The sequence below is a fragment of the Opisthocomus hoazin genome, chromosome 17, assembly GCF_030867145.1.
Source record: "Opisthocomus hoazin isolate bOpiHoa1 chromosome 17, bOpiHoa1.hap1, whole genome shotgun sequence".
In the NCBI taxonomy this organism is placed as follows: domain Eukaryota; kingdom Metazoa; phylum Chordata; class Aves; order Opisthocomiformes; family Opisthocomidae; genus Opisthocomus; species Opisthocomus hoazin.
Window position 1 is genome coordinate 2455723 of NC_134430.1, and position 20222 is coordinate 2475944.

Here is a 20222-nt window from a genome sequence, read left to right on the forward strand (position 1 = left end):
CGCCAGCTATGCAAGGTCCATCTCCCTCGGCCGGGGCCGAGCAGGGGCGGTGGGGCCCGACCTGCTGTGGTTTTACCTGCGTCACTCCAGGTCGGGGCAGCGGCGGGGGTCCCCTGGGCCAGGGAGCGGGGGTCCTTCCCCCCCTTGCCCTCTTCTGCCTGGGTTGCTTCCCTGCTCGCAGGGCTGCAGCCGTGGCTGCACCTCTAGAAGCACAGCAGAGCCTTCTGCCTGCCCGTGCATGCTCCCAGGGCTATATATAGAGAGATATATATATATATATATTTATGCAATAATGTCTTAATATGCAACACCCCCGGGAAGAGCAACCCGTGGGGACTTTAGGCAATAAGCAAACCCCCCGACCAGCACACAGGGCTGGACCCTGCTGCCCGTGGGGGCTCGTCTGGGTGCCTGGGCCCGGCTGCCAAAGCTCTGCCCGAGGGTGGCTGTGGGGCTGCGGGGGACGCAGGGGTGCAGGCACCGGCGATGGGGACGGTGGTCTCCAAGGAGCATCCCTGCCCCTGCTCTTGCTTAGAGGACTCCTTCCCTGCCAGGTCCTGCAGTGCTCAGGCTGTCCCCTCGCCATGTCCCCGTCCCCTCCGAGGCGCGGGGAGCACGGGTCAGGTCTGGGGGGTGACAGCCCGGTGGGGACAGAGAGGGGCTGTGCCTCCTTGCACGCCGCTCGCGACAGAGCCATGGCAGCTCCCGCGCTGCCCCGACCCCAGCCCCGGGGCCCCTTTCCAGTCCCGCTGCGCCGGGCTGGGGACGAGCGTGGCAGTGCCAAAGTTTGCCAAGCAGGGGGTCCCGGGGGGGGGGTCTCGGTGCTTCACGGGGCTGTCGGGGGTCGGCAGCCAGACCTGCCGGGATCTGACCTGGTCCGGTGGAAGATGTCCCTGCTCATGGCAGGGGCTTGGAACTGGGTGATCTTTAAGGTCCCTTCCAACCCAAACTGTTCTGTGATTCTATGGTGGGGACCCACCGTGCTGTAGGATTTGCAGGCCCCCCTGTGCCTCCTGCTCCCGGCAGCGGGGACCCCCAACCCCGCTCGTTCTTCTTGCCTCGTTAGTGCATGTGGCCAGAGCTGCCCACAGCCACCCCCTGCTCCTGCCCCGCTCCGGCGGGGACGCGAGGGGACGGCTGGGGCCCATGGGTGGGCAGGCGGTGGGTTGGGGCGTGGGTGCCGTGGGTGCTGTGGGTGCCGTGGGTGCCCGGCCATGGGGTGAGGGTGCATGCGAGAGCGTCGCCCGCAGCCTCACGCAGAAGCTGAGCCGCAGGAGCCGTCCCCGGGGCTGGCTGGTCCCCGCAGCCCCCCCAGCCGGCGGCAGTGACCTCACCCGATTAATTTATTAACTTCTTTGTTTCATTAAAGTCTGGAGTGGAGGCTGCCGGCCCGCCTGCTCGCTCTCTCTCCCGGGAGGTGGCACTCCAGCCCTGCCGTCGGGGGACCCAGGCGGCCGGCCACCTCCCTGCCCCCCCCCCCGGCTCCCCCCCGAGCCGCAGCCGGCTCGGTCCCTCGCTCTTTGGCAGTGTCACCGTCTGTCCCCAAGCGGGGGTGACGCTGCGATGGCCCCGGGGCCACCCCGGGGGAGTTGAGAGTGCAAACCCCCCTCCCCAGGAGACCGCAACCCCTCGAGGGACGGCAAAGCCTTCACCCCAGCACCCCGAGGGGATGACCCCAGCCTGCGAATGTTGGGGGGCCGGGGGGGGGACACCCCTCTCCACACCCCCCTGCCCTGGCTGGGGAGGAAGCTGCGGCTCGACGCCTGTCAGTCCCAGCCTTTCCTGGCTGCCGCTCGCCGGCAAACCCATTCCTGGCTCATCCCGGAGCCCTGGGCTGTGCCGAGCTCCGGGGGGGTCAGCACCCTCCTGTCCCCCGCTGCCCCCCGAGACCCTCGGCCTGCTGCATCGGGGGTCTCGGGGTGGGTCCGGGTGGCACCGCACCAGCTCCCTGCGCCGGCTGGGTGGCTTTCCCGGGTGGGTTCGGAGAGACGAATCGCTGCCATCGGTGTTTTGGGGACCTAATAGATACTTACAAATATCTGCAGGGTGGGGGTCAGGAGGACGGGGCCAGACTCTTTCCAGTGGTGCCCAGTGACAGGACAAGGGGCAACGGGCACAAACTGAAGCAGAGGAAGCTCCAGCTGAACCCGAGGAAGAACTTCTTCCCTCTGAGGGTGATGGAGCCCTGGCCCAGGCTGCCCAGAGGGGCTGGGGAGTCTCCTTCTCTGGAGATATTCCAGCCCCGCCTGGACGCGGTGCTGTGCAGCCTGCTCTGGGTGACCCTGCTTGGGCAGGGGGTTGGGCTGGGGGATCCCCAGAGGGCCCTGCCAACCCCGAGCATTCTGGGATTCTGGGATTCATAGTGGGGTCTGCACCGTGCCACGGCACTGTGCGTCTCCAACGCGGCCCGCGGGGACGGCAGCACCCTGCGATGGGTGCAACCTGGGGATGACCCACCTGGGTCTGGGCTCCTCGCGTGGCTCCGTGTGGTGGGGCCTGGGGCTGGGAGCTGCTCCCTCCCGCAGAGCGGCCGCAGCCAGGGCAGGGCGGGTGTACGTGGCGTTCGGCTCTGCTTCCCGCGCCGGACTTTGCCCCCTTCACCTTGGCTCCCCAGAGCGTGCCAGAGGCTGCCGCTCCCCGCAGCGGGGACAGGCCTGGCCGGCGGGGACACGCCGGGGGGGACGCCAGCGTCAGAGGGACGCAGCGAGCCGTGACCCCGCAGCGCCCACGCGCTCGTGGCCTGAGCACGCCAAGCACGGCGGCAAGAAGGGGGTGACGGGGGGGGGGGGGTCTCAAGCTCTTGGGCTGTCGCTGCTGCTGCCTCCACACACCAGCTCTTACCCGCCTGGGGGGCTGCAACGGGAAGGAGAAGGGACCCGCTGTGCCCGCAGCATCCCATGGCATCCTCAGCCGCTGCCAGGGAGCTGCCTGGCAGGAGCACAGGAGCGCAAGGACCGGGAGCAGAAGCCGGGGATGTCCTTTTCGCCACAGGCTTTGCTTTGTCCCTCGAGGGTCTTGGGGAATTGGTGACTCACGCTGGATTCCCGTCAGCCCTGTCACGGAGAAAGCACGCCTGGCTGGAGACAGTCGGACTCCGGGCCGGACCCAGTTCCTTCCTGAGGCGCTGAGCAGCCGTCCAGCCCGCTGCGCTCTGCCCAAGGCCGCGCTTGCAGGAAGAGGCCCCTTCCGAGAGCGCTGGCCGAGCAGCCGGGCGGGGGTCCCAGCGGCTGGGGCTCTCGCGGGACCCTGGCTTGAGCACCGAGAGCACCCCGGGGAGCTGGCAGCCTCAGAATCCCAGAATCCCAGAATGGTCGGGGCTGGCAGGGACCTCTGTGGGTCCCCCAGCCCAACCCCCCTGCCCAAGCAGGGTCACCCAGAGCAGGCTGCACAGCACCGCGGCCAGGCGGGGCTGGAATATCTCCAGAGAAGGAGACTCCACAGCCTCCCTGGGCAGCCTGGGCCAGGGCTCCGGCACCCTCAGAGGGAAGAAGTTCTTCCTCGGGTTCAGCTGGAGCTTCCTCTGCTCCAGTTTGTGCCCATTGCCCCTTGTCCACTCGTGCCCGGCGGGATGTGGAGCTCCCCGTGCACAGACACCCTGGGGAGGTGCCCCCGACCCCAGGAGCCCCCCAGCCCCTGCCTCCTGGCTCCTGCAGCCGCCCTGGGGAACCCCACAGCCTCCGTCCTGGCTGCCCTGAGGCACCTTCGAGGAACCCTTGGGCAGATGCTCCTCAGGAGCCCGGGGTGGGCAGCGGGAGCCCGGCAGCCAGCACCGGTGCTGCGGGGGGAACCGGAGCCTGAGGGGCGGCCACGACCCCTGCCCACCCCCCCAGCCCTGAGCTGGACACCGGCAGCAGGGACGCAGGGTGACTCCAAGTGACAGAGGGCTATGGTGGGGTGTCCCCATCCCACATCCATCTGCCCACCCTGCAGCCGGGGTGCTGGGAGAGGAAGGGGGTCACGCAGCCCCCCCCTCCCCTTCCTCACCTCCTCACACCCTGCCCCGGGCTGCGGAGGGAACCCCCGGGATGGAGCTGGGGGTGCTGGCAGCGCTGCCGGGACCCTCCTCCCCATTTTGCGAAGGCACGGGGTGGGGGGGGTCACAGGGAGACCCCCGCCCCGCGGGGGAGCAGGTGCCGCCGGGGACCCCGGGCGGGGGGCGGCGGGGCCGCCGTTCCCTCTCCCGCCCCAACGGGACCCCCGGGCCCGACCCCCGCCCCGGGGAGGGGCAGCGCGGCCCGGCCGGATCGCGGCTGCCCCGGCGCCTCCCCCCCCCCGCCCCCCCGGCCCCCCCCCGCCCGGGGCGCGGCTATAAGGAGCGGCGGGGGCGGGGGCGGCTCTCGGCGGCGGCGCGGAGCGGCGGGGCGGCAGGTACGGGGCTGCGGGGGGGAGCGGGGGGGTCCCTGCCCCGAGGGGTCATGGTACCGGCCCCCCCACCCCTCTCCTGGGGGTCTCCAGAGCCCCCCGGCCCCGCGGACTGAGACCTGGGAGCTCATCGCACTGGGCGGCAGGGACCGGGACCGGGACCGGGGCGGGGGTCAGGGCAGCCCCCCGGGTGCCCTGGGGAGCCCCAGCCCATCTGGAGTTTTGCTTTTGGACCCATCCCGCTGGGGTTTCGCTTCTGGACCCCCCCGGGTGCCCTGGGGAGCCCCATCCCGCTGGGGTTTTGCTTTTGGACCCCTGGGTGCCCCAGGGAGTCCCATCCCGCTGGGGTTTCTCTTTTGGGCCCCTGGGTGCCCCGGAGAGCCCCGTCCCACTGGGGTTTCGCTTTTGGACCCCCCCGGGGAGCCCCGTCCCGCTGGGGTTTCTCTTTTGGACCCCCGGGGAGCCCCGTCCTGCTGGGGTTTCGCTTTCGAAGCAGGGGGGGGTGAAGGTGTGGGTGGGCACGGGGCCCCTCGGGAGTGAGCACATGGAGGGGGAGCCCGGGTTTTGGGGCATCATGCTGCGGGTCCAGGGTGGTTGCAAGGGGGTTTAAAAATCCAGAAGCTTTTGGGGGTCCCAGGGGAGGGCAGGGTGGAGGCGAGGTGCCCCAGGACGTGACTCTGGGGGTGAAGCACTGGGTGCCGGCCGGGGTGGGCGACCCAGTGGGACGGGGCTGGTGTGGGGTGCGGAGCTGCCCCGTGCCTGCAGAACCCCCGGCTGCCCCCACCCCGCTCTCTGCCCTCCCTCTGCAGCGGCTGCAGCTCGGGGTCGATGGCCGGCGACATGCGCCCGCTGCGGGCCCTGCTCAGCCTCTGGCTGCTGGCCGCGGCGGCCTCGGCATCCCGGGCGCGCAGCCGTCGGGAGCTGGGCCCCGGTTTGTACGAGCACGGGGTCTACGATGCCGGCGGGTCCTACTGCCAGCGCGGGGACGTCTGCTGCCACGGCCGCGACGACGCCTGCACCGTGCCCTACCACGACACCCTCTGCTACTGCGACCTCTTCTGCAACCGCACCATCTCCGACTGCTGCCCCGACTTCTGGGAGTACTGCCTGGGCATCCCGGCCCCCTTCCCCAAAGCCCCAGGTGAGGCAGCCCCCGGCCCGGCCGGGCAGGGGTCCGCGGGCGCCCGGTGTGCTGCGTGACGCTGCTGGTGCCCCTCGGGGTAAGGGATGCAGCCAAAAGCAGGACCCCCCCCCCCAGCCCTGCCCTCGCTGCTGAGCCCCTCCAGACCCCTCGGAGCTGCCGAAACTCGTGCGGAACGGCTGGGCTGGAGCTGGGCTCCCCAAAACGGGGCTGGGAGCAGCCCCCAGCCCCCCCCCGGGGGCAGGGGGGGCAGCTGTGGGGCAGAGCAGGGGTGGATGATGCTCTGTCCTGGCTTCCCCGGTCATGTCTGGGGCAGGCGGATGCTGGCCCTGACTTAACCCCCCCGGCAGCGGGGGCGGATGGGGGGCACGGGCAGCCCCCACCGTGCAGCACAAGGCTCTCTAAGAAGTCCCTGCAGAGCGGAGCCAGCTCTCGGGTACAACCGGGCCCTTTATCCCCGTCCCGCCAGCCTGGGTCTGCTGGGCCGGCTCTGCTGGGCAGCCCCACGGTTAACCCCCCCGGCGCCGTGGGGCGGGAGCTGCTCCCCGTCACGGCTCGGGAGCTGCCGAGCTGCAGCCGGGCACCTGCCTGGCTTTAAGGACCGCATTTATTTTCCCCTTGGTATTGCCCACCGGAGCCATGGGGGTGCTGGTGGGACCCCCAGCATAGCTGGGCGCTCATCGGGGCTCTCCCCTCTCCTAGGCTGTGCCCGCGCCGGCCGCAGCTACCCCACCGGAGCCACGTACCGGGAGAACTGCAACCTGTGGTGAGTGCCTCCACGCTCCCCATGCCATGTGGGTGCTGCCTGCCCGCCGGAACGGCGTCGGGGGGCTGCCCGCGGCCGGCTCGGCGGGCTCCGAGCTGGGTGGCGGGCGCCGGCGCCAGATGCCTTTGCTCTGGCATATTCGGAGCGGAGAGCCCGGGGCTTTGAGCCGCTCCCAAGTTTCGGCGCATGCCTTCGTGGGAGCCGGGCTGGCTGCGGGTTGCCGACGCCGGCACGACGCTGTCGGGGTTTTTCTGGCCGCGCTGGTCCAAGCCCAGCTTGCCCGAGCCTGACGGGACGCGTCCGCAGCTGGAAGCCGTGCCCGGCGGCCGGAGCCCCGGTCCTGCCGCCTGCTTGGGTGCCAGCCGCCCGTCCGCTGGCGTCGGCGAGCGGCGCGGGGTCGATCAGGGCACGGCGGTGGTACGGCTGGCATCCCGGGGGTGGGGGAGAGGGGAACCGGCGGGTGCGGGTCTGCCCGTGGACTGGGAGTGAACCCAGCGGGGCCGGCTGCCTCGCGGCGATGCGGCGGAGCAGGGGAATCAAAGGTTCCAGCTGGGGCGTGAACACGCGTGTGCACACGTGTGTGCGGGCGTGTGTGCTGGAGGTGAAAAGGCAGCTCGACCCCTCCCCGGTGCTGCCTGGCGTTTCTCCGGGACCGGGGCACGCGGGGCTGACGGTGTCCCCAAGCCCCCCGGGAGGGTCGCGGTCCCCGAGCCGTGCACTGGGATGGCTGGTCCCTGCTGCTGGGATGGCACCCCTTCCCCGGGAGCACCCCAAGGTGCTGCTGGGGGGGTCCCTGAGCACCGGGGGCTCTCGGGGATGGGGACGGGGCGAGTGCCGGGGTGCAGGTGCCGCTGGCAGGATCGGGCCCACTTGGCCGGACACGGCTCCGGCATCGCTCGGCTCCGGCATCTCACGGCTCCTTAAAAGGCCAGAGCGTGCGGGGAGCTGGGCAGGAGGGAGCGTGCCGAGCATTGCTTGCCGTGCGGGGGGAGCGCAGCCCAGGGCTCCCCAGGGAGACCCCAGACCCGGCACGTCCCCCCCCCCTGCCCCAGGTCTCCCCATGGGTGCCGTTGGGCTCCCGGCTGACCTGGCCGGAGTGGCTCGCCCCGAGTGGGGGGCAGCCAGCCCCGAATCGCCTTCCCGGGCTGGCGTCCAAGCCCCGCTCCCATGTCTGCAGGCCTGGCTGCTTTTCAGCTGATTTTCTGTCCCATGCTCTGTCTGGCCTCTGGGTGCCCGCAGGGACTGGGGAGGGGGGGGGACACAGTCCCCAGGGCCACACAGGGGGCTGCGCCAGCTCCTGGCCCAGCTTCACCCCGTTCCGAGGTGCCAAGGCACAATGGGACCCCCAGACCCCCGGGGGCAGGAGCAGCGCTGGCCCCTCGCTGTCTGCCCCCGATGACAGCGGGTCCCCAGCTGGGTGGGGGCAGCACCCGCCTGGGGTCCCCCTGGTCACCCCAGGGGCACGGACCCCTCCCCGTCTGACCATCCCATCGCCCCTGCAGCACCTGCGGCCCCGGCGGGCAGTGGCAGTGCGAGGACCATGCCTGCCTGATGGACGGGGACCTGATCGATGCCGTCAACAGGGGCAATTACGGGTAAGGACCGGGCACGGGGAAGGGCTCCTGCACCCCCTCGGGGCTTTTTGGGGTGCCCCTGACCCACGCTGCTGCCTCCCACCCAGCTGGAGAGCTGCCAACTACAGCCAGTTCTGGGGCATGAGGCTGGAGGACGGGATCCGGCACCGCCTGGGCACCTTCCGGCCATCGCCCACTGTCATGAACATGAACGAGATGCACGTGAGTCACCCCCTCGGCCCCCCCGGACCCCTCGGGAAACTGAGGCACGCCGAGGGTTGAGCGTGCCTATCCCACGGCATCACCCAGCGCTTCGCCATCCCCTTGACTGGCAACGTCCCCGCGGTGTCCCCGTCCCCGGGAAGGGGCTCTGCAGCCGGGGGGAGGCAGGGAGGGGGGGGTGTCGCGGCCAGCCCTTGTGTTTGGAGACAGCAGCTCAGCAAATTCCCCCTGACAATCCCCGGGCTCCCAGTGTTGTTTTTTCCCCCCCGCTCCTCCATGCCGCTTTCCCATCGGAAAACCGGCCCCGCAGCTGCTGAGTCGGCAGAGCCGGCTGCACCAGCGCTTTTGTGAGCGGGGTGCCTCCGCCTGCCCCGGGGCTGCACCCGAAAGCGGCCCCCCGTTCGGGGTGGGCAGCGGGCGAGGGTCCCGTGGGTGCCGGCCGGGAGCGAGCGGCGCGCGCGGTGCACGCCCAGCGCCGTGGCCTTGACTCCCGGCGAGGTTTAATTTTAGAGGCGCTTCCTGCGCCGGGATGAAGCTGGGTGTCGTGGCCGAGGCCTCCCCAGGAAGGCTGAGCTGTGCAGGGGTGGGGGCAGCGTGTGTGTCCCCCCCCTCCCCGGAGCGGAAAGCCTGGGTGTGGGTCAGTGGCCCGACCGGAGGCCGCGGTGAGGGGCTCGAGGCGCCCGGTGCCGTGCCCTGGCGCTGCCCGTGCTGGGGTCCGAGACCGGGCACGCGGTGCTGTCGTCGCGTCAGGAACCGCTGGGGCTGAGGAGCCCAAATTTGGGGAAAGTTGAGGGATCCGGCTCCTCTGGGACAAGGGGGCACCCGAATCCCGGTCCCGCTCGACCAGGGCTGCGGGCGTCCCCGTCCCGAGGGGCTGGGGGCTGCTAGCGCTGGCTCGGGACCCCTGCCCGGGGGATGCCCTGGGAGCTGCTGGGGTGGGGGGAAGGCGTGGGGGGGGTCCCTGTGTGGTGAGCACCCCTCGGCTCTGCCTTGGCAGATGACCATGGACTCCAACGAGGTGCTGCCTCGCCACTTCGACGCCGCCGCAAAGTGGCCCGGGATGATCCACGAGCCCCTGGACCAGGGCAACTGCGCCGGCTCCTGGGCCTTCTCCACGGCGGGTGAGGTGGGGTGGGACGCGGTGGGGTGGCCGGTGGGGACACAGGGACGAAGCTGGGGAGCGGGGCAGGACCTGGGGGAGCAGCCGCCGCTCCCTGACCCCCCCCTGCTCGCTCGCAGCCGTCGCCTCGGACCGCATCTCCATCCACTCCATGGGGCACATGACGCCCGCCCTGTCACCCCAAAACCTCCTGTCCTGCGACACCCGCAACCAGCGGGGCTGCGGCGGGGGCCGGCTGGACGGCGCCTGGTGGTACCTGCGCCGGCGAGGGTGAGTGGGGACGGCTGCGACGCGGGAGAGGGTGCTGGGGTGGGGTACGGGGGTTCCAGGCTCTGGTTACCCGGAGAGAGCCCCGGCTCAGCACCCCCGTGCCCGTCCTGTCCCCAGGGCTGTGGGGCAGGGGACCGAGGGCTGCCAGCGCGGGCAGGATGGAGAGCGGGGTTTGGGCTTGGGGACGGAGCCGGGTGGTCCTTCCCCTCGTCACGCCGTCGTCCCTGTGCCCAGGGTGGTGACGGAGGAGTGCTACCCCTTCAGCAGCCCGGAGAGCCCGCGGGGGGCACAGCCCTGCATGATGCACAGCCGCTCGACGGGCAGGGGCAAGCGGCAGGCGACGGCGCGCTGCCCCAACCCCCAGACCCACGCCAACGACATCTACCAGTCCACCCCCGCCTACCGCCTGGCCTCCAGCGTGAGTTGCCCGCCGGGTGGGCGAAGCGGGAGCCCTGCGGCGTGGGGAGCGGGAAGGGGCTCGGCTCGGTTTGCCTGGGAAAGCCAAGTTGGGAAACCAAGCTGGGAAAAACCTGCAGGGGAGCTGCTCCTGCGCCCGGCTTCTCCCCACCACCCACCCATGGGTGCTGAAGCAGCCTCTGCCCGCAGCCCTGAGGGGTGGGGGGGCAGCGCCGGGGGTCCCGGCCCCGCTACCACCCAGCTCTCTGCTTGCAGGAGAAGGAGATCATGAAGGAGCTGCTGGAGAACGGCCCCGTGCAAGGTAGGGCACCCCACCTTCACATCCCAAAGCTGGGCGCTGGAGTGGGTGCGGGGAGCCGGGACCCCCCCCACCTCGGCCGCTGCCCCTCGTTAATGTTTAGCCGCGTGTGCGGGCAGCGCCGTGCTCTCGCCGGCCGCGGGGTGCCCGTCACGCTGCCCACGCCAGCGGGCACTCGGTGTTCATTAACTCCGGAGATTTAATCTCCGTCTCAGCGGTTGGTTTTGGTTTATTTATATATTTTTTTTTTTAATCCTCTGAGTCTTGTCACATCGCCCAGGGGAGGCTCTGGCTGCTGCCTTCCCCCCTCCCGGGCGCTGCCCCGTGCCCCTGGTGCCCGTATCTCCCGGGGCTCTGTGTCCCCTGCCGTGGGGGCTCGGTGCCCTGTCCCCGTGGGCACGGCCGGTGTCCCCAGACCCTCTCCCCCCGCCCGCAGCCATCCTGGAGGTGCACGAGGATTTCTTCATGTACAAGAGCGGGATCTACCGGCACACGCCGGTGGCCGAGGGGAAGGGTCCGAAGCACCGGAGACACGGCACCCACTCGGTCAAAATCACCGGGTAGGTGCGGGGGGCTCGGGGGGGTGCGGAAAGCCCTGGAGAAGCGTTTCTTTTGGGTGCAGGGTGTGATGGCGGGGAGCACGGCTGGTGACCAGTGCTCTCCCTGGGGCTGTGGCCACAAGTGAGATGAGTGTGCAGTGCTCAGCCCCCGCAAAGGGAGGGGAGCAGGGCCCGCTGCCCCGTGCTGGCAGCGTCCTTCCTCCTCCTCATGGCTCAATCTACCTGCCTGTATCTCGGGAGCGGCCGTAAATACCTCGGCCTGGCCCTCGGGGAGCTGCCGGGGCCAGGGAATGAGCAGGGACACAGCACCCCGCTATCACGGGGCTGGGTGGGGTGATGCCCACAGTATGGGGGTGCCCGGGACCCCCGCTCACTGCCCTGCCCTTCCAACGCAGGTGGGGAGAAGAGCAGCTGCCTGATGGCCAGACCCAAAAATACTGGGTGAGTGCTGGCGGGTGTCACGAGTTTGTTGGGGCTCAGTCAGTGGGGTGGGCTTTCCCCGGTGGGATGCAGCTCGGGGATTTGGGGGGGGGGGGGTCAGCTGGGCCGCCCAGCACTGAGCCACGTCCCATGTCCCCTGCGCAGACCGCGGCCAACTCCTGGGGCACGGCGTGGGGCGAGGGCGGCCATTTCCGCATCGCCCGCGGCGTCAACGAGTGCGAGGTGGAGAGCTTCGTGGTGGGCGTCTGGGGCCGCGTCAGCATGGAGGACATGCCCCACAAGTGATCGCCCCCTGCCCACGCCTCCCCCAGCCCCCCCAGATGCCCTTGTCCCTGTGATGGCCCCGCAGCCCTTCCGTCCCCTCCTGGGGGTACGCGTGGGCTGGGACCCCCACGCCGCCCAGTGCTACCGGGGGGGTTGGGACTGTCCCCTGCGTCCCCGTCTCGGGGGGCCGCGTCCCCGCACTGTGCTGACACAGCGGCTGGGTGCAGCGGTGCGTGTGCAGGGGGTGCCCCGGGGCCCCTTCCCCTGGGATTTACCCACTAATCCCCCCCGACCTGGGTGCAGCAGCAGCCGGGGGGGTCTGCAAAGGCGGCTGCCCCCCACCCAAGCCGCCGAGGACGTGCATGGGGCTGGGGGAGTGCTGCAGTGGGACCCCCCTGGCGTCCTGTACCCCCATATCAGCCCCCCAGCTCCCCTCGCCCCAGGCAGCCTTGGAGCTGGGGGGGCTAAAACAGCGCGGGGGTGCGCGGGGGGGTTTGGCCCTGCCCCAGGGGGCTGGAGGAGCCCCAAGGCTGGGTGTTGTTGGCTGGGGCTGGGGTCTCCGTCCCCCCTGCCCGTCCCTATGGTGCTATGGCCCTGCCACCCCCCGGGGGACAGGGGGGGGCTCAGCGCTGCGCTGTCCCCGTCCTGGTGGGGCCACAATCGGGGACCACGCAGCAGCACAGCCCGAGCCCCCGCACCCCCCCCCCCCCCCCCCCCGAGGGCTGTACTTTTAAGACTTTTTGTATTTATTTTGCTTTTTATTATTTGTAAATAAACGTTCTGAAGCCTCAGTGCCGGGGGGGGGGTTTCATGGGGGGGGGCGGGGGGTGGCCCCAGGAAGCGCTGCGGGGCGAGATAAGGCCCCGCTCATTGTGCGCCTTCCGGCGGGCCCGCGGCCAGCCCCGCCACGGGGGGGGGGGGGGGGGGGGGGCTGCGCTTGGGTTTTTTATCGATTTCTTGGGTCTGACCTCGTACCCCCCCCCGGGTCCCCCCGCATCCCCCCACCAGGGCGGGCGGGGCGCGGCGGGGCGCGGCGCCACCTGGTGGTGAGAGCGTGAAACTGCCTGCGCCGCGGGGACAGACAGGCAGACACACAGAGACACACAGGCAGAGACAGACAGACATACAGACACACAGAGACACACACACAGAGACAGACAGACAGAGACAGGCGCACACAGACAGACATACAGACAGACACACACGCAGAGACACACAGACACGCAGAGATGCACAGACAGACAGAGACACACACAGACATACAGACACACACACACACACACACAGGGGCAGACACACAGACAGACACACACAGAATCCCAGAATCCCAGCATGGCAGGGGTTGGCAGGGACCTCTGTGGGTCCCCCAGCCCAACCCCCTGCCCAAGCAGGGTCACCCACAGCAGGCTGCACAGCACCGCGGCCAGGCGGGGCTGGAATATCTCCAGAGAAGGAGACTCCACAGCCTCCCTGGGCAGCCTGAGCCAGGGCTCCGTCACCCTCAGAGGGAAGAAGTTCTTCCTCGGGTTCAGCTGGAGCTTCCTCTGCTTCCGTTTGTGCCCGTTGCCCCTTGTCCTGTCGCTGGGCACCACTGGAAAGAGTCTGGACACACACATGCACCCCCCCACCCCCCGCCGTACATACCTGTACACACAGACACCGCTGTGTTGACAGCTGCGCACGCACCGCCCCGTGCACACGGAGGCAGCCGCTTACGTGTGTGTCCGCACACGCTAACAGCCAGCATGGTGTGTGTGCATGGATGCCCAGGGCACTGACAGGGACCGGTGTTCACACGCGGACGCGCTCGCAGGCGCGGCCGTCTCTGTTAGCGTGTGGGTGTCCATGCACATAGAGGCAGCCCTGTCTGTTCGAGGGGGGTCTTTACACTTTACATACATGTACACTTTACATACATGTACACACAGAGCAGTGTCCTTCAGTGTGTGTGTGTGTGTGTGTGTACTAGAAGCTGTCATGCCTGTTCGAGTGTGGATATATCAATAAAAAGCCGTGTCTGCTTGTGTGTGTGTGTATAAACAGCAGTGGCGGGGGGGGGGGGGGGGATATATATTTAAAAACAGTGGTCTGAGAGTGTGTGTGTGTGTGTGTTTATTGCCCCTCCTGCTTTTATATGGCAGCACCCACTCGGCTGTTTTTATACACACACACACAGACAAATGGCCAAATGAGACCATTGGTTTTTTTAAAAAATATATATCTCATAGAATCACGGAATGGTTTGGGTTGGAAGGGCCCATATAGCTCATCCAGTTCCACCCCCCCCGCCATGGGACCCGTTCCCCCAGCCCAGGGTGCTCCGAGCCCCGGCCAGCCTGGCCTTGAACCCATTCAGGGATGGGGAAACTTCTCTGGGCAGCCTGGGCCAGGGCCTCACTGCCCTCACGGTGATGAATTTCTTCCTTGGATCCAGGCTCGATTTCCCATCTTTCAGTTTAAAGCCATTACCCTCTGGCCTATATATATATATATATGTATGGTTTATATCGATCTCTATCCACACAGGCACTTCGACACTGCTGTTTATTTATACACACACACACACACAGTAGCAGACCCTGCTGTTTATTTCCATACAGCCAGGCACACGCTCACAGTCCCCACTGTTTATACAGTCTGCACACACTAAAGGACCCTGCTGTGTTTGTGTGTACACATCCGTGCAGTTGTGTATATAAACACATCTGTATACATCCAGACACACACTGCCCTGGCTGCCCAGAAGGCCGATGGTCTCCTGGGGTGCATTCAGAGGAGTGTGGCCAGCAGGGCCCATCTGCAGTGCTGCATCCAGTGCTGGGCTCCCCAGTTCAAGAAAGATGAGGAGCTACTGGAGAGAGTCCAGCGCAGGGCTGCGAGGATGAGGAGGGGACTGGAGCATCTCTGCTGGGAGGAGAGGCTGAGGGAGCTGGGCTTGTTCAGCCTGGAGAAGAGAAGGCTGCGAGGGGACCTTAGAAATGCCTCTAAATATCTGCAGGGTGGGGGTCAGGAGGACGGGGCCAGACTCTTTCCAGTGGTGCCCAGCGACAGGACAAGGGGCAACGGGCACAAACTGAAGCAGAGGAAGCTCCAGCTGAACCCGAGGAAGAACTTCTTCCCTCTGAGGGTGCCGGAGCCCTGGCCCAGGCTGCCCAGGGAGGCTGTGGAGTCTCCTTCTCTGGAGATGTTCCAGCCCCGGCTGGATGCGGTGCTGTGCAGCCTGCTGTGGGTGACCCTGCTTGGGCAGGGGGTTGGGCTGGGTGACCCACAGAGGGCCCTGCCAACCCCAAACATTCTGTGAGTCTGTGAGATATAGATATATATATGTGTGTGTATGTGTGTATATGTATGTATAAAAAAAAGTATATATACACGCCCCCAAAAGACACAGCTGTGTCTGTGTGTACACGCACGCTAACGGAGGTGGCTGTGTCTGTCACTGTGCCCGTTAATGTGTGGGGGTCTATGCATACACAGGGTGTCTGTTACTCTGTGTGTATACACACACACACACATAGGGGTGTCCGTGTATGTGCACGCGTGTGATGTGTGTTTGTATGAACAGCGGTGTCTGTTAACATGTGGGGGTGTATGTGTGTATATACACACAGGGTGTCTGTTACTCTGTGTGTATATATACACACACGCATAGGGGTGTCTATTAATGTATGGAGGTGTATGTATACACGGGGTGTCTGTTACTCTGTGTGTATATACACACATGCATAGCGGTGTCAATGTATGGAGGTGTATGTATACACGGGGTTTCTGTTACTCTGTGTGTATATATACACACACGTGTAGGGGTGTCTGTTAACATGTGGGGGTGCATATGTGTGTATATATGTGGGGTGTCTGTTACTCTGTGTGTATATACACACACACATGCACAGGGGTGTCAACATGTGGGGGTGTATGTGTATACACAGGGGTGTCTGTTACTCTATATATACACACATGTAAAGGAGTGTCTGTTAACGTGTGGGGCTGTGTATGTGTATATATACACAGGGTGTCTGTTACTCTGTGTGTATACATACACGTGTAGGGGTGGCTGTTAACGTGTGGGGGTGCATGTGTATATATATATGTGGGGTGTCTTACTCTGTGTGTATATACACACACATGCACAGGGGTGTCAACATGTGGGGGTGTGTATGTGTATACACAGGGGTGTCTGTTACTCTGTGTGTATACATACACACATGTGTAAGGGTGTCTGTTAATGTGTGGGGATGTATATACACGGGGTGTCTGTTACTCTGTGTGTATATATACACACATGTGTAGGGGTGTCTGTTAACGTGTGGGGGTGCATATGTGTATGTATACGTGGGGTGTCTTACTCTGTGTGTGCACATACACACACACGTCTGTGTCTCTACATACATACACACAGAGCAGTGTCAGTGCACGTGCGCACGGCGTGATGTTTGTGTATGTATGCACACACCCGGGTTATTTGTTGGGGGGGTGTATTTATATACACAGAGGGGTGCCTTACTCTGTGTGCACAGGCAGGGGTGTCTGCGTGTAGAGATACACACACAGACACACAGACACCCAGACACACTCCTCTGTCCGCACACACACACGCACACTGACAGACTTCCCTGGGTATTACAGATGTGTGTGTGTACATATATATATATATATATATTTTTTTTTTTTTTAACAACCCCAGTGGGGGTCAGACCCCCCCAGTCATCCCTGCTGCTGCACAGCAGCCCTGGCCAGGAGGGGTGACAGCAGCCGCACAGTGACAGCCCCGCGCAGTGGCAGCCCCAGCGCGGGTGACAGCGCTGGGGGGGTCTGGCCCCCGCGGCCTCTGCTTTGCCCCCCCCTGCAAGGCTGGGCGGCTCTGACTCAGCGGCAGGCGATGAGAAGAATCTCTGGAACGAGCAGCCATGCTCCGGAACACAGCGTCCTGCCTTTGGCCCAAGCGGAGGAAAACACCGGCGTCCGCTTATCGCTCTTCAAAGCACCAGAGCGATTCCTCGCTCTTTTAACTATTTTCCTTTCATAAAAGCTCCTTCAAACATACAGCAGCAACGTGTCTCAAAGAGCATCCCTCAGCTTCCTCGTCGAGGCCAATTAAAGGATAATCACCTGGGCATCATTTGAAAACCCAAGAAAATCTTTGTGCTGGTCAAACCTTTACGTTCCCGGTTGTGTCTCGGCCGGAGACCCCAGCACCTCGTCGCTGTACGCTGGCACAGAATCTGTAAGGACCGACTTCGGGGAGCCCGGGGAGCAGGGCCCGGAGCGGGGCGAGGGGCACAGGGCTGTCCCCCTCCCGCACCCCGAGCTGCTGCTGGCCCCGGGGGGTGGCACGGGGCAGGGCAGCGTCCCCGCTCCCCGCACACAAAGCACCCAGCGACCAGTGCACGGCGCCTTTTATTCAAAAGCCGTAAAAACAAGCTCTAAACCGTTCCCGAGTTTGGCTTCGGCAGATGGAGACAAATCAAGACGTTGGCAACGATGGGGGGGGGGGCGAGGATCCTGCGTGGGGCCCATCCCAGCAGCACGGAGGGACGTGGGGCTCAGCCCCCCAGAAAGCCAAGGGGCTCCCAGCGAGGAGGGGCCGTCGGCGAGGCGAGGAAGGATGAGCTCTGCCATCGCCTGCGCCCCTCCTGCCGCTTTTCACCCGAAGGCTCAGCTCTCGGTCCCCAGAAGCGTGCCGAGAGGGGATGTCCCCCTGCAGACACCTCAGCAAGCAGCGGGACAGCGCAGAGGGGCTTCGGCTACGATTTCGTGTCTGGCGAGGGAAGGTCTAAGCGCTCCCCGGGAGGCACAGCCCAGGCTACTGGTTTGGCATCCCACCCCATGGCACGGCCCCACAACCGGGCTCCAGTTTGGCGTGGAGGCACCCACTGCCACCGAGTGGGGACAAGGAATGGAAGCTGGGAAGGTCCCAGCCGGGCGCAGGAGGCTGGAGAGCCGTCCGGGGGGGAAGGGCTCGCTCTTCGGGAGGAGGCTCGGCCACATCCCAGCACGGGGCCGAGGAGCAGCCGCCATCCCGGAGAGCCTCGCCGGGCTCCCGGCCGGCTCGCAGCCCTCGCCCAAGGGCGTCACATCATGCGCGTCACGACCATGGTGAGGAAGTCCTCGTAGCTGAGCCGCACGTTGCCCACCAGCCCCGTGTCCTTCTCGCGGAAGGCGTCGGTCGTGCTCTGGAGCTGCATGCAGATCTGGATGAAGCGGTCGAGCTGGATGCCGGGGTTGCAGGATCGCTGGGCGTAGCGGGCCAGCAGCAGCTGGCTGAACTGGGGGCTCAGGTTATAGCCCATCTGGGAGAAAGCTGGAGCAAGAAACGCTGGGATTAAACCCTCCCGACGGGGGGAAGAGCGACTGTGCCCTCCCCCCCGCGTGCTGGCACGCGCCCCAGCTCCCACTGCCCCACCGTGTTCACTGCCGACGGCGGGTGGGCTTGGGCAGGGCTCTCCGGAGGGAGGAACCAAACCAAGCCACGAATTCCAGACATTTTTCCCCTCCACCAGACACACACACGCCCCAGAGCTCCTCCCGGAAAACAGCCTTTAGCTGTCGGAGGGGGCCATGCTGGGTTTCCTTAACGGAAGGAACTCCGCGCCACGGCCCCGCTGCGGCTCCTCGCCTCCTGCCCCACGGGAAGGCTCGCTGCCAGCTCCGCCACGGCCGGTTCAGCCAGCCCAGCGTGTCCCAGCACAGAGACAGGCGTGGACGGCGGCGTGGGAGGCACCTGGGTGCCCAGCCCTGCAGCAGGGATGGGCCCAGGAGTCATCACCAGGCCGGGCTGGACACAAACAGCGAGCAGAGCCAGGCAGCGGGCCCCGGGGAGCTCGGGAAGGGCTGGGTTCAGCATCTCTGCCCCTCGCCCACCTTGCTGGAGCTCGCTGCAGCTGATGGAGCCCGACTGGTCCCTGTCGTACTGCTGGAAGAGGCTCTTCCACTGCTGGATGAAGCGCAGCAAGGCCGAGAAGCCGTACACGTCCATGCGTCCCGACCTGGTCTTATCGAACATGTCTGGGGAGGAAGGAAGGAAGGAACGGGAAGCAGGAGCAGCGGGGCGAGGACAGGCCGCAGAGGCTCCCTGGGAGCTCCAGATCTGAGCTGCAGCCACCCAGCACCCTGCTCCGGTCCCGAAAGCCCTCCCTCACCAGGGCTGCAACAGCCAGGACCGCTCAATCCTAAGAAGCCGGTAGGAAACGGCACCAAAACCCGATGGCGGGGCAAGCCGGGGAACGCTGGCTCGCTACTGTTTGCTTGGCTTTCCGGGAGCCGGGGCTCGCTCGGCCGCGTGCGGAGCTGGGTTCCCCTTCCCAAGCAACATTTAGGGGTCCCGGCTCGTGTCCCCCACCAAAACGGTGCTCGGAGCCGCTCGGTCTCGCTCCGGAGAGCGCTTCCCAGGCGGCTGCTCCGGTCCGCGGGAACGCAGGGCTTCACCCCGACAGAGGCTGGGGGAGGGCAGGGAGCGCCCGGACTCACTGATCATCAGCAGGCAGGTCTCGTCGTTGAACGTCGACCAGTTGGAGTTGACCAGCGCCTGCTTCAGCTCCTTCGCCGAGATGGACCCGCTCCGGTCGGCGTCCACCGCCTGGAACCAGGAGAAGGCCTCCGGGTCCACGCCCGGGGGGGCACCGCCTGCGCGGGGAGAGGCCGTCAGTGCCTCTCGCCTCCCCCCCGAGCTGCTCTGGCCCCGGGGACGGCTCAGGGAGACGCAGCCGGCACCCGGCCACCCGTCAGCGCGATCCTGGGAGAGCGGGTCTGGGGGTCTGGGCAGGGAGCAGGGGGGGGACCCCCGCACCCCTCGCCTAGCTGGGGGCGGGAGGGCGAAGCCACAGGGCTGCCGCCCCACGAACCCGCCGGCGCCGGGAGATGGAGGCTGTTGGGTTTCATCGCTGGTGCTCAGGGATGCAGCTTCTTCCGCACCTTCCTCTTCCTCTTCCTCCTCCTCCTCCTCCTCCATCACCTCCTCCTCCTCCTCCTTCCTCTTCCTCCACCACCTCCTCCTCCTCCCTCCTCCATCACCTCCTCTTCCTCCACCACCACCTCCTCCTCCTCCTCTTCCTCCACCACTACCTCCTCCACCTCCACCACCACCACCACCTCCTCCTCCTCCTCCACCTCCTCTTCCTCCACCACCTCCTCCTCCTCCTCTTCCACTCCCTCCCCTCCTCCACCCCCGGGTTTCGCGGTAACAGCCCGGCACTCCGGCACTTCACCCCCAGGGTGCGTCTGGCCGGGCCGGGCCGGGGTGCTGGGCCGAGCCCTCCCGCTCGGAGGGGGGCCGGGGAGCTCCCCCCGCCCCGCCCCGGCGCCGCGCTGACCCCGGGGGCCGGCAGCCCCCGCCCCGCCGCCCCACTCACCTCCGGGAGCCGCCCCGCCGCCGGGCGGTCCGTAGGGGTAGGGCCCGGCCGGGGCCTGTCCTGCGCCGGGGAAGCCCTGGGGAGGGGCAGAGCCCGGTGGGCGGTGAGCACGGGGACCCCGCGCCGCCCCCCGCCCCACATCCCCCCACCCCGGCCTGGTCCCCGCTGCGGCCCCACCTGCCCCGGGTACGCCGCCATGGAGCCGCCACCGGCCCCGCCCCCCCTGACGTCACGGACGACGCGCGCGCCCATTGGCTGAGGCGCGTAAATGGGCGGGGCGGGGGATGCCGGGCGGTGACGCGCGGGAAGGGCGGGGCCGGGAGGGGGCTTAAGGAGGCAACGACAGCTGAGCGGGGTGGGGCCCACCGAGCCCCGCAAGGTCCCACTGGGAGGAGGGCTGGGATCTCCCCGGGAGCTGGGCTGGGATCGGGGCTGGGTT

The 20222-nt window shown here is 66.9% G+C and overlaps 2 protein-coding genes across 3 annotated transcripts; one reads left to right on the forward strand and one right to left on the reverse strand.

Annotated features, from left to right (window-relative positions):
* The first annotated feature begins 4349 nt into the window (after positions 1-4349).
* TINAGL1 (tubulointerstitial nephritis antigen like 1) lies at positions 4350-16494 on the forward strand. 2 transcript variants are annotated; one of them, XM_075438015.1, is made up of 12 exons: positions 4350-4368; positions 5172-5503; positions 6206-6269; positions 7772-7864; positions 7951-8065; positions 9063-9186; positions 9305-9455; positions 9690-9873; positions 10128-10173; positions 10607-10730; positions 11126-11171; positions 16120-16494. In XM_075438015.1, the coding sequence occupies exons 2-12, from the start codon at positions 5191-5193 to the stop codon at positions 16459-16461; spliced, it is 1602 nt and encodes a 533-aa protein (XP_075294130.1). In that variant the 5' UTR covers positions 4350-4368; positions 5172-5190; the 3' UTR covers positions 16462-16494. The 2 variants fall into 2 exon arrangements, with proteins under 2 accessions (XP_075294130.1, XP_075294131.1); XM_075438016.1 differs by lacking the exon at positions 16120-16494 and adding an exon at positions 11316-12226.
* Positions 16495-16814: 320 nt separating this feature from the next.
* PEF1 (penta-EF-hand domain containing 1) lies at positions 16815-20033 on the reverse strand. The gene is made up of 5 exons (XM_075438017.1): positions 19961-20033; positions 19784-19859; positions 18903-19058; positions 18297-18440; positions 16815-17736 (listed from the first exon to the last, which is right to left on the reverse strand). The coding sequence occupies exons 1-5, from the start codon at positions 19979-19981 to the stop codon at positions 17507-17509; spliced, it is 627 nt and encodes a 208-aa protein (XP_075294132.1). The 5' UTR covers positions 19982-20033; the 3' UTR covers positions 16815-17506.
* Between the last annotated feature and the right edge of the window lie 189 nt (positions 20034-20222).

Coding starts and splice junctions, on each gene's coding strand:
- TINAGL1 (XM_075438015.1), top strand. CDS start 5,191: ATGGCCGGCGACATGCGCCCGCTGCGGGCCCTGCTCAGCCTCTGGCTG. Junction 9,874..10,127: donor CCTACCGCCTGGCCTCCAGC/GTGAGTTGCCCG, acceptor CTCTGCTTGCAG/GAGAAGGAGATCATGAAGGA. Junction 11,172..16,119: donor GCCAGACCCAAAAATACTGG/GTGAGTGCTGGC, acceptor TAACAACCCCAG/TGGGGGTCAGACCCCCCCAG.
- PEF1 (XM_075438017.1), bottom strand. CDS start 19,981: ATGGCGGCGTACCCGGGGCAG. Junction 19,860..19,960: donor TGGCGGCGTACCCGGGGCAG/GTGGGGCCGCAG, acceptor GCCCCTCCCCAG/GGCTTCCCCGGCGCAGGACA. Junction 19,059..19,783: donor CGGCGGGGCGGCTCCCGGAG/GTGAGTGGGGCG, acceptor CTCCCCGCGCAG/GCGGTGCCCCCCCGGGCGTG.